Raw genomic sequence first — 13540 nt, 5'->3', positions numbered from 1 at the left:
AGCTGGGATTGAGTTTGGGGGCGATGAATCATAAGGGGGTTCAAAAAATTGGGGAGGGGGATTTTTTTTTTCCTTTTTTTTCTTTAACATTTTCCATTTTAAATTGGTTATTTCTGATTTATATATAAAAGCAAATAATAATGATATGGTTTGAATAGGCATACATGTGAACCTCCCGACGCGAGTACAATAATCCCGTTTTCAGGGGTCTCCTCCCCCCCCTCCCGTTGAAAAAATCCCGTGAATGAAATTTTTCATGAATGAAAAATTTCTGCCCAACATAACATCTCAGGCATCTGGTGTAACTGACATTACCTGAAGTTATATTTTACCTGTAAATCAATTAACATGCATAATTATATGGCTTCACTTGTCAGCTTGGGTGTCAAACATACTGGTAAGCAACGATTTTTACCTCAGGCTAACTGCCGTTGTGTAACAAAAACTGTGTATTTATTGGGTTACTTCCCTTGATTTATCCTGTTTTAAGTTACTTTCCTTTTAATAATGAAAATTTTTAAAAGAATATAAATAAAATATAAATTGAACAAATAATCATAAAAGGATGGTTATTAAATGATTTTAAATGTCTTAGGACAAATAAAAAAATAATAATTTGAAAATTATTTGAGGATTCTATACTTCCTTTTAAGGCTTAAATTGAAATTTATATAATAACTATGACCCTAACTTTACAGATAGAATGAATTTCTGAGTTTGCGAATAAAAACTATTTGCAAGAGAAAAAAAAAAAAAATAAAAACTATTTGCAGACAGCTAAACAAATGTTCTGGTTGCAATGATTGTTTTATAGAATATGAAGTAAAAAATTTAAAGAACATACTGGAAAAAAACAATGTTAGATTGAACATGTAGAATATAAAGATGGAGAAACTTTATAAGTACAAGGGTACTATAAACATAATAAATTGGTTGGAAAGTTGAAGAAAACACACTTTAAAAGACCATTTTTACAGCACACGGTTACATTTACAACAAAATTAATGTCGATTAAAAACCTCCTGATCTGAGTCCTAATCTCCTGACCAAAATTTCCCAATCTCCTGATCTGAGTTTCACAGTCCATCACATGTATGAATAGGTAAATTGAAAATTTTTAAGTTCTTAGACCACTTTCATTCTGTGTCAGAAACCTATGCTGTGTCAAATATTTAATTACAATCCAAATTCAGTGCTGTATCAAGCTTGAATGTTGTGTCCATACTTGCCCCAACTGTTCAGGGTTCGACCTCTGCGGTCGTATCAAGCTGCGCCCCAGCGGAGCATTTTATTGATTATGGGCCCAGTTTTCAAGTTGGTCCAAGTTGGGGTCCAAAATTAAACTTTGTTTGATTTCAACAAAAATTGAATATATGGGGTTCTTTGATATGCTGAATCTAAACATGTTTTTAGATTTTAGATTTTTGGCCCAGTTTTCAAGTTGGTCCAAATTAGGGTCCAAAATTAAACTTTGTTTGATTTCAACAAAAATTGAATATATGGGGTTCTTTGATATGCTGAATCTTACCATGTATTTAGATTTTTTATTTGTGGGCCCGCTATCAAATTGGTTCATATTGAGGTCAAAAGGGTCCAAAATCAAACTTTTTTGTTTGATTTCATCAAAAATTTAATTATTGGAGTTCTTTGATATGCCAAATCTAACCAAGTGTTTAGATTTTTAATTTTGGGTCCCGTTTTTTAAATTGGTCTACATTAAGGTCCAAAGGGTCCAAAATTAAACTTAGTTTGATTTTAACAAAAATTGAATTTTTGGGGTTCTTTGATATGCTGAATCTAAACATGTGTTTAGATTTTTGATTATGGGCCCAGTTTTCAAGTTGGTCCAAGTTGGGGTCCAAAATTAAACTTTGTTTGATTTCAACAAAAATTGAATATATGGGGTTCTTTGATATGCTGAATCTAAACATGTATTTAGATTTTAGATTTTTGGCCCAGTTTTCAAGTTGGTCCAAATTGGGGTCCAAAATTAAACTTTGTTTGATTTCAACAAAAATTGAATATATGGGGTTCTTTGATATGCTGAATCTTACCATGTATTTAGATTTTTTATTTGTGGGCCCGCTATCAAATTGGTTCATATTGAGGACAAAAGGGTCCAAAATTAAACTTTGTTTGATTTCATCAAAAATTGAATTATTGGGGTTCTTTGATATGCCGAATCTAACCGTGTATTTAGATTTTTAATTTTGGATCCAGTTTTCAAATTGGTCTACATTAAGGTCCAAAGGGTCCAAAATGAAACTTTGTTTGATTTTAACAAAAATTGAATATATGGGGTTCTTTGATATGCTGAATCTAAACATGTATTTAGATTTTTGATTTTTGGCCCAGTTTTCAAGTTGGTCCAAATTGGGGTCCAAAATTAAACTTTGCTTGATTTCAACAAAAATTGAATATATGGGGTTCTTTGATATGCTGAATCTAACCATGTATTTAGATTTTTTTTATTTGTGGACCCCGCTATCAAATTGGTTCATATTGAGGTCAAAAGGGTCCAAAATTAAACTTTGTTTGATTTCATCAAAAATTGAATTATTGGGGTTCTTTGATATGCCAAATCTAACCGTGTATTTAGATTTTTAATTTTGGGTCCCGTTTTTTAAATTGGTCTACATTAAGGTCCAAAGGGTCCAAAATTAAACTTAGTTTGATTTTAACAAAAATTGAATTCTTGGGGTTCTTTGATATGCTGAATCTAAACATGTGTTTAGATTTTTATACGACCGCAAAAAAATTTTTGTGGTCGTATATTGGTATGACGTTGGCGTCGTCGTCGTCGTCGTCGTCGTCGTCGGCGTCGTCGTCGTCGTCCGGCGTCGTCGTCCGAATACACATTAGTTTTCGCACTCTAACTTTAGTTTAAGGGAATGGATCTCATTGAAATTTTACCATAAGGTTCAATACCACAAAAGGAAGGTGGGGATTGATTTTGGGGGTTATGGTACTAACAGTTAAGGAATTAGGGGCCAAAAGGGGCCAAAAATAAGCATTTTTGTAACTTCCAGACATAACTTGTGTGTAAGTGTATGGATCTCTCTGACATTGTACCACAAGGTTCCATATCACAAAGGGAATGCTGGGATTGATTTTGGGGGTAATTGTCTCCAAATTTTAGGAATTAGGGGCCAAAAAGGGGCAAAAAACAAGCATTTTTCTAGTTTCATGACAATAACTTGTTTGTAAGTGTATGGATCTTTATGAAATTGTACTACAAGGTTCCATATCACAAAGGGAATACTGGGATTGATTTTTGGGGTTATTTCCTCCAAATATTAGGAATTAGGGGCCAAAAAGGGGCAAAAAACAAGCATTTTTCTAGTTTCATGACAATAACTTGTTTGTAAGTGTATGGATCTTTATGAAATTGTACTACAAGGTTCCATATCACAAAGGGAAGGCTGGGATTGATTTTGGGGGTTTTCCCTCAAAATTTTAGTAATTAGGGGCCATAAAAGGGCAAAAAAAACATGCATTTTTCTAGTTTCAGGACAATAACTTGTGTGTAAGTGTATGGATCTTTATGAAATTGTACTGCAAGGTTCCATATCACAAAGGGAAAGCTGGAATTGAGTTTGGGGGTAATTGCCCTAAACGTTTAGGAATTTGGGGCCAAAAAGGGGCCAAAAAACAAGCATTTTTCTAGTTTCCAGACAATAACTTGTGTTCAAGTGTATGAATCTCTCTGAAATTGTACTGCAAGGTACCATACCACAAAGGGAAAGCTGGGATTGAGTTTGGGGGCGATGAATCATAAGGGGGTTCAAAAAATTGGGGGGGGGGGGGGATTTTTTTTTTCCTTTTTTTTCTTTAACATTTTCCATTTTAAATTGGTTATTTCTGATTTATATATAAAAGCAAATAATAATGATATGGTTTGAATAGGCATACATGTGAACCTCCCGACGGGAGTACAATAATCCCGTTTTCAGGGGTCTCCTCCCCCCCCCCCCCTCCCGTTGAAAAAATCCCGTGAATGAAATTTTTCATGAATGAAAAATTTCTGCCCAACATAACATCTCAGGCATCTGGTGTAACTGACATTACCTGAAGTTATATTTTACCTGTAAATCAATTAACATGCATAATTATATGGCTTCACTTGTCAGCTTGGGTGTCAAACATACTGGTAAGCAACGATTTTTACCTCAGGCTAACTGCCGTTGTGTAACAAAAACTGTGTATTTATTGGGTTACTTCCCTTGATTTATCCTGTTTTAAGTTACTTTCCTTTTAATAATGAAAATTTTTAAAAGAATATAAATAAAATATAAATTGAACAAATAATCATAAAAGGATGGTTATTAAATGATTTTAAATGTCTTAGGACAAATAAAAAAATAATAATTTGAAAATTATTTGAGGATTCTATACTTCCTTTTAAGGCTTAAATTGAAATTTATATAATAACTATGACCCTAACTTTACAGATAGAATGGATTTCTGAGTTTGCGAATAAAAACTATTTGCAAGAGAAAAAAAAAAAAAATAAAAACTATTTGCAGACAGCTAAACAAATGTTCTGGTTGCAATGATTGTTTTATAGAATATGAAGTAAAAAATTTAAAGAACATACTGGAAAAAAACAATGTTAGATTGAACATGTAGAATATAAAGATGGAGAAACTTTATAAGTACAAGGGTACTATAAACATAATAAATTGGTTGGAAAGTTGAAGAAAACACACTTTAAAAGACCATTTTTACAGCACACGGTTACATTTACAACAAAATTAATGTCGATTAAAAACCTCCTGATCTGAGTCCTAATCTCCTGACCAAAATTTCCCAATCTCCTGATCTGAGTTTCACAGTCCATCACATGTATGAATAGGTAAATTGAAAATTTTTAAGTTCTTAGACCACTTTCATTCTGTGTCAGAAACCTATGCTGTGTCAAATATTTAATTACAATCCAAATTCAGTGCTGTATCAAGCTTGAATGTTGTGTCCATACTTGCCCCAACTGTTCAGGGTTCGACCTCTGCGGTCGTATCAAGCTGCGCCCCAGCGGAGCATTTTATTGATTATGGGCCCAGTTTTCAAGTTGGTCCAAGTTGGGGTCCAAAATTAAACTTTGTTTGATTTCAACAAAAATTGAATATATGGGGTTCTTTGATATGCTGAATCTAAACATGTTTTTAGATTTTAGATTTTTGGCCCAGTTTTCAAGTTGGTCCAAATTAGGGTCCAAAATTAAACTTTGTTTGATTTCAACAAAAATTGAATATATGGGGTTCTTTGATATGCTGAATCTTACCATGTATTTAGATTTTTTATTTGTGGGCCCGCTATCAAATTGGTTCATATTGAGGTCAAAAGGGTCCAAAATCAAACTTTTTTGTTTGATTTCATCAAAAATTTAATTATTGGGGTTCTTTGATATGCCAAATCTAACCAAGTGTTTAGATTTTTAATTTTGGGTCCCGTTTTTTAAATTGGTCTACATTAAGGTCCAAAGGGTCCAAAATTAAACTTAGTTTGATTTTAACAAAAATTGAATTTTTGGGGTTCTTTGATATGCTGAATCTAAACATGTGTTTAGATTTTTGATTATGGGCCCAGTTTTCAAGTTGGTCCAAGTTGGGGTCCAAAATTAAACTTTGTTTGATTTCAACAAAAATTGAATATATGGGGTTCTTTGATATGCTGAATCTAAACATGTATTTAGATTTTAGATTTTTTGCCCAGTTTTCAAGTTGGTCCAAATTGGGGTCCAAAATTAAACTTTGTTTGATTTCAACAAAAATTGAATATATGGGGTTCTTTGATATGCTGAATCTTACCATGTATTTAGATTTTTTATTTGTGGGCCCGCTATCAAATTGGTTCATATTGAGGACAAAAGGGTCCAAAATTAAACTTTGTTTGATTTCATCAAAAATTGAATTATTGGGGTTCTTTGATATGCCAAATCTAACCGTGTTTTTAGATTTTTAGTTTTGGGTCCCGTTTTTTAAATTGGTCTACATTAAGGTCCAAAGGGTCCAAAATTAAACTTAGTTTGATTTTAACAAAAATTGAATTCTTGGGGTACTTTGATATGCTGAATCTAAACATGTGTTTAGATTTTTGATTATGGGACCAGTTTTCAAGTTTGTCCAAGTTGGGGTCCAAAATTAAACTTTGTTTGATTTCAACAAAAATTGAATATATGGGGTTCTTTGATATGCTGAATCTAACCATGTATTTTGATTTTGGACATTGGACCATAATAGGTAAATTAAAAAAATTGAAGTTCTTAGACCACATTCTTTCTGTGTCAGAAACCTATGCTGTGTCAAATATTTAATCACAATCCAAATTCAGAGCTGTATCAAGCTTGAATGTTGTGTCCATACTTGCCCCAACTGTTCAGGGTTCGACCTCTGCGGTCGTATCAAGCTGCGCCCAGCGAAGCATTTTATTATAATTAGAGATTTAATGTTATAATTGAATTAAGAACAATACAGAACTGAGATAAAAAAAAAACACACAAATTGATTATCAACTAGCAAGGAAAAAGTAGCTAAGAACAAGATAAATCTCAATATTTTTTTTTTAAATATGATAAATAACTTTTTCAATATCAGTAGATCCAGGTATTCAAAATATGTTAATCATCTCATATTTCAGTACTGCTTTTAGTCCAAAAGAAAAAATACAAGTTATAAGAGATTCTTTTACAGAAATAACAGAGGTATGTCATTTAGTATACTGTAATTTCAAATTTATTGCTTGAATAATTATTGATGTTGATGAACCATGAACTATTATATGAGATTATTTATTGCCATGGAAATGGTGCATACAAAAAATGCTATGCAAAATTTTAGAAATGGAAGTTTTTATTTTTGCCAAATCTATCCACTTGCAATTTAAAAAAGTAAAACAATAAAAAATATGTGAATTTACAATCTATTTGATATTCATTTGGGTTGTGGTAACACTAACATTAATATTGTCAAAGAGACCATGTGCACTGCATCATTGCTGTATGCAAATCGAAATGCTGTTATCTTTATGAAACATCTATGTGGTATGTGATGTAATGAGGCATCGATGGCCAAGTGGTCTAATTATTCAATTACTGTACCACTAAGTATGTTAGACTCCAATTTTAATTGAATAGGATTGCAACTTTCCTCCCAAAGGTAGTTGGTTCTCTCCAGGCACTTTGGCTCCCTCCACCAAAGAAAACTGGCTGCCATGAAATAGCTTATAGTTAAGGTGGTACCAAACACCTTGGCTAAAATTAATTTGGCTCGTTTAATTTTCATAAAATTTTGACAAAATATTTACTTTGACCATTTGACAAAATTTCAAAAAACTTGAACCACACACTTTATTGGAAAAATTTCATTGGATATATAGCAGGTTGATAAACACTAATTTTGATCATTGAGAAGCTTAATATTTCATTAACAATAGAACGTGATTAAAACGTTCAGCTGATTTTTACAGACTTATCTCCCTGTAGTGTTATTAACCACCTTTAAAAATAGTTGAATAGTTAAAACACCAAATATCATCAATCAGTCATGTGATGTTATTATTTACCAGTCAGTGTACCTGGTTTGTACAATTTATAATTTACAACATACATGATTTGGTTTCTATGGATAAAAGGAGATATGTGTAATATTTGTCAAGGAGACAATAACTCAACAGAGCAAGAATACAAAAAAAGGCCATATGAAGTCATCATTGGTCTGAAATGATGGACTTGTGTCGTGTCCATACTAAAGACAGCTGTATGGGTACATAGTACTAGCTAGTAATAATTGAGACAAAGTCTGAATTCAAAAATTTAGGTTTCTTGGTTTTATTTCACCTAAAAGTTCACAAAAATTGCACTTTTGTCCTACTTAACCTCTCCCCTTCAAGAGAATAATTATACTTTCACAATATTTGATCAAAGAAGTTATGATTTTTATCAAAAAAAGCTCATTAAAGATACAAGGCTTATAATTAAGTAGACCAAAGCGAAATTTGTGTATGTAAGGCTCATCACTTGAATCAGAACATTGTGAGAGCAAGGTCAAGTACAAAGTTTAAAGGCATTGTTTAAAACTATCCATCAGTTAAATTAGTAATAGTTAAAAGATTCTAATCTGATGATGAAATAAAGATCCTATGAATACACAAATGAATACATAGATGTCCATGCTATGCTTATAAAGTTCTAACAACGCTCCATTCTGCTTTCTTTCTTATAAACCTTTTGAGATCCTGGGGTTATAATGTAATGATATACGCGGTGTGACAACTTCAAAAATATGATGGTAGAAATTTCATTGGCTGACATGATAATCACCAGAGCAGAAAGTTGAATGGAGTGTTTTCAGATGCTGGTAAACAAAATGTGGACACAGGATCTATACTTTAATCAGGTCTTTGTGATTCCGTTTTATATTTTTTAGACTGTTCAGACAACTTTAGGAGAAGAGCATATATGGTGTATGGATGAACTTTTCCCGATCTTTCAGTATGTGGTTGTTAGGTCTAAAATTCGTCATCTTGGAGCTGAAGTTCATTTTATTGAGGATTTGATGGAACGATATTTAGAGAACGGAGAACTTGGAATAATGTTCACAACTCTTTATGTAAGTGAACCCGTCAGTTTATTAATTGTAGATTAATCTATTTAAAATCTATGTTTATTTTATCATGATTTGAAAAATCTTTGTGTTTTTATAATTTTATAAGCCCATCTATGAAGGAAGTCTAGGCTATAGTGTCTCTTGTCCATGAAAATTAAATTTGCTTGCACTTTATGTTTACACATCATATATATAATAGTGAATAATATTCAGAAAGTCAAAAATGTGTTATAAATGTAATTGACAAGTATTCAGAGGTTCTTATATCCCTTGGTAAATCTCTTTAATAAGCACATACTTTTCATTATCTTCTTTAGAACAGTATTTGTCATCTAAACCAACATGTTTAAAGCAGTCAATTTCTATATCTCATTTTCAGGCTTGTTATTACCAAATACAGAATGAGAAAATACCAACACACTAAAGAAAAGTCCTGAGAGGTGACATCATATAGAAATAAAAAAATATAAAAATGGCGACAACTTATAGACATTTATATTATATGTATAATTTGTGCATTTAATTTGATAATTGCATGTATTCTTGTATTGTCACAATAGAAGAAACTGAAAATTTAAGAACTAAATATTAGTAATTTTTATATGTCTAAAGAATGTTCATTGCATCGGCATCTCATGTTAGAATGTGAATTGTTACAGAAGTTTCATGTAAGAATGTTGGCATTTAATGTTTTCATGGCTTGTAGGCTATGTAAGCTATTAGTATTACCATCATTTGACATCTGTTGTTGTTGTAATAATTGTTAATGTTTTAAAATATTTTAAGTAATGTGATACTGGTACTGAAGAAAAAGAAATGATATTTTTTGCATAAGATAAAATTTGCAGTATGGGTATCAGAAGGCAAGATAACTTGGCATGAAATAATGAACATAGGAAATAAATTGAAAGGACTAAACAGTGTTTAATAAAAGACAAAAAGGGAAAAAGTGAAGTAGAACAAATATTTTATAACAGTAAAAATATAATAATATTTCCAAAGTTTAGATTTAGCTGTATAATTGCTTCTGTCAGGCTTTAATAATTTATGTACATTTTTTTTGTATTTTATTAAATTTATACACATCAAAACATGTCATGTGGTGGTAGTAAATAACTTGTCATTTTTTTTTCTGAAAATTTTGCGTACATTTATCATTGCTATTTTTCAAGAAAGAACAAGTATGCAAGATTAATTCTTGGCATTTCAGTAAATTTTTAAGTTTTTATCATTTCAATACTTTTTCGGTAGCAATTATTAAAGCATAGCAAATTTTTTTTAATTTACAGTATGTATGTGGTATGAGTTGTAATGAATTTATTTATGAGCCTAAGGGTTTTTCAGATAGGTTAAGTTTAGAAATAAAATCATTTTATTGTGCATTGTCAGGCAATGAATGATGGATTTTGTAAGAAGTCCAATTTCATTTTTTGAAATTTTTTTATTCACCAACATGCAGATGAAATCATTTATAGAAACCTACAGTACAGTCATCGCCAAAAGTGAATATCGATCAAATCAAAGCTGATGTTTATGTTATTTTGGGGGAATAATTTGTAAGCTGCAGTTTGGGCCAAACATATTATACATTTAGTTAAATCCTGTATATATTTCAGTGTTTTATGCAAAAGACACACACACACTTCCAAACATGTAAATGCAATTGCTCTAATTTCTAAAATACTTATTAGCCATTTTTCCTGAAACAAAAGATTTCTATTTAAGCAAAACATGCTCAATGTTAGAATTCATGATATCAAAAAACAATTTAAAAAGCCTCTCACAGTAGAAGCTTTAAGCAAATACTGGTACTTAGATTATTTTTTTTTATTTCTTTTCTTAATTTGATGTAGCATCATCTGCAAGAAATTGTTAGTGTGCATGCAAATGTTTTATTTAATAATAGAAATCAATTCTTTTTGTTGTATATCATAATGATAGATGCATATTGTTTATTTATTTATAAATTGTTTTGTTTTGTCTTAAAGACAATTTTCTGTGATCATTGCTTTAGCTGTATAGAGTTGATAATTCTATAAACATTTGTATATGAATGTCATATATAAATACAATTTAAATTGCTTATGCATATATAATAAATGGCTTATGAAATTTTAACTCTATACTGTCCCCACATCTTGCCCTGTGGCTGAAATTGTGAAAATCTCTGCATGCCTGTCTCTCCAAAACACAACAAAATTCAGAGACAGTTTGACAGAAAGCTTATGTGAGGGTGTGGATGGGGGTTTACAGAATAGAGAATAATGGGCAAAAAATATAAAGAATAGAGAAAAATGGACCAAAAAAATAAATAATAGAGAATAATGAGGTGCTAAAATATAAAGAATAGAGAATAATGAGGTGCTAAAATATAAAGAATAGAGAATAATGAGGTGCTAAAATATAAAGAATAGAGAATAATGAGGTGCTAAAATATAAAGAATAGAGAATAATGAGGTGCTAAAATATAAAGAATAGAGAATAATGAGGTGCTAAAATATAAAGAATAGAGAAACGGCCTAAATAATTAAAGAACACAGAATTGAAGGACCCCCATCCAAACCCCCTTATGTACTTGGTTGCATTTTATGTTATCATAACAAAGTTATGCTGTTACCGGCAGCCGCAGCGGCGTCAACAATATTTGTTTGTGATAAGGCCAGTTTATGGGGAACCAATAGTGGTAAGTCAATGATATTTGGTATGCAGTTCTGTTAGCATTGGCACATTTCATTTCCATGGAGATTATTTGGTCCCACCCCACTCAGTCATTGTCTATTGACTTTGAAACTTTTGCTTAGCTAACATGTATTAGTTTGTGATTAGGTAAGTTTATGGGGAACCACTAGTGGTAGGTCAATGAAATTTGTTATGCAGTTGTATTAGCATTGGCACATCTCATATCCATGGAGATTATTTGGTCCCACCCCCTCAGTCATGGTCTATTGACTTTGAAACTTTTCCTTTGTTTACATGTATTAGTGTGTGATAAGGTCAGTTTATGGGGAACCACTAGTGGTAGGTCAATGATTTTTGGTATGCAGTTGAATTAGCATTGGCACATCTCATTTCCATGGAGATTATCTGGCCCCCCACCCTCAGTGATGGTCTATTGACTTTGAAAACTTTTGCTTAGTTTACATTTATTAGTTTGTGATTAGGTAAGTTTATGGGGAACTTCTAGTTGTAGGTCAATGAAATTTGGTATGCAGTTGTACGAGCATTGGCATATTTCTTTTCCATGGAGATTGTTTGACCCTGTACCTTTAGTCATGGTTCATTGACTGAATATTTTGCATAACTAACGTGTTGAAAATATTGCTGTTTTTATTTCAACATTTGCATTTTACTATCAAAATAACAAAAAGGTAAGACATTTCTCTGTGTTAACAGTTTATTAAAAGAGCCTCCATATTTTAACTATATATTTGTCAAATCAAATGGACTCATAATAACTCCTCTTTGTTTTTGGTTTTTTTTTTTTGGTTTTTGCGATGATATTTTGAAATAAAATAGCACTTATGGATTAATGAAAGACTTATTTTGAAATTTTACCCAAGAAAGTAAAGATTTTAATGTTAGCATACATAACTGGATGTGACTTAAATCAGAGATGCATGATGAGTAACTCATGTTAAGCAGTGCTTTTGGTTTTAACCAGGTGATGTATCTAATCTCAGTGACTCCATCTGAGTTATTCGTTTGATTCAAACTTCTTTTTTACTTCTATTTTTGTCTCTCCTTCATCAAATAATGCGAGACATGGGGATTACAATTTGCCAGTGTCTACGTCATTAACTATTTGTATAAAGCTTTATTATATTGCCTGCAATGAAAGTTGCTGTATGTGATACATAGGTATTACTAACCTCAACCTCATTTCCTTGATCAGTGATCAAGGTTAAAGTTACGTGATTAGGTCTGTTTCTCAAAAACTATAAGCAGTAGGTACTATATGTGGTGTACGGAATGATTGTAATGGCTACATGTCAGTTTGGCAGGTTTCATCTGACCGTGACCTCATTTTCATGGTTCAGTGGTCAATGTTAAGGTTCTGTGATTTGGTCGGTTTTTCAAGTACCATAAGCAATAGGTCAACTGTATTTGGTGAATTGAATGTTTGTAAGGTGTACATGTCTGTCTGGCAGGTATCATCTTACCTTGACCTCATTTTCATAGTTCATTGGTCAATGCTAAGTTTTTGTGTTTTGATCTGTTGTTTAAGTACTATAAGCAATAGGACAATTATATTTGGTGTATGGAATGATTGTAAGGTGTACATATCAGTTTGGCAGCTATCATCTGACCTTGACCTCATCTGTATGGATCATTGGTCAATATTAATTTTTTGTGTTTTGGTCTGTTTTTCAAATATTAATAGCAAGAGGTCAGCTATATTTGGTGTATGGAATAATTGTAAGGTGTACATGGCAGTGTGGCAGGTTTCATCTGATATTGACCTCATTTTCATGGTTTATTGTTCAATGTTAAGTTTTTGTGTTTTGGTCTGTTTTTCAAATATTAATAGCAAGAGGTCAGCTATATTTGGTTTATGGAATAATCGTAAGGTGTACATGTCATCTGAGCTTAACATCATTTTCATGGTTCATTGGACAAAGTTTAGTTTTTGTGGTTTGATCTACTTCTCAGAGACATGTACTATAAGCAATAGGACCACTATATTTTGTGTATGGAATGTTTGAAACATATACAAGTCTGTCTGATATGGTTCATATGACCTTGACCTCATTTTCATGGTTCAATGGTCATTGTTAAGTTTATGTGGTTTGGTCTCTTTTCCAGGTACTAAAAGCAATAGGTCAACTAAATTTGCGGTATTGAATGATTGTAAGGTGTACATGTCAAGTCTGACATGGTTCATCTGACCTTCGCATCATTTTCAAGGTGATAATGTTAAGTTTATTTAATACTTCTAG

At 31.8% G+C, this 13540-nt stretch overlaps 1 protein-coding gene across 3 annotated transcripts in view; it reads left to right on the top strand.

Moving 5' to 3' along the window:
- The window catches only part of LOC127718117 (alsin-like), a 101873-nt gene extending 91152 nt beyond the window's left edge, over positions 1-10721 (top strand). For all 3 annotated transcript variants that reach the window (XM_052224063.1, XM_052224064.1, XM_052224065.1), the window contains exons 32-34: positions 6637-6700; positions 8424-8606; positions 8983-10721. In XM_052224063.1, the coding sequence (XP_052080023.1) occupies positions 6637-6700; positions 8424-8606; positions 8983-9027 (292 nt within the window). In that variant the 3' untranslated portion in view covers positions 9028-10721. The remainder of the gene's footprint in view (positions 1-6636; positions 6701-8423; positions 8607-8982) is intronic.
- The last annotated feature ends 2819 nt before the right edge of the window (positions 10722-13540 follow it).

The sequence above is a fragment of the Mytilus californianus genome, unplaced genomic scaffold (genome assembly GCF_021869535.1).
Source record: "Mytilus californianus isolate M0D057914Y unplaced genomic scaffold, xbMytCali1.0.p SCAF_10, whole genome shotgun sequence".
Taxonomy (NCBI): domain Eukaryota; kingdom Metazoa; phylum Mollusca; class Bivalvia; order Mytilida; family Mytilidae; genus Mytilus; species Mytilus californianus.
This window is presented reverse-complemented; position numbering and strand designations above follow the sequence as displayed.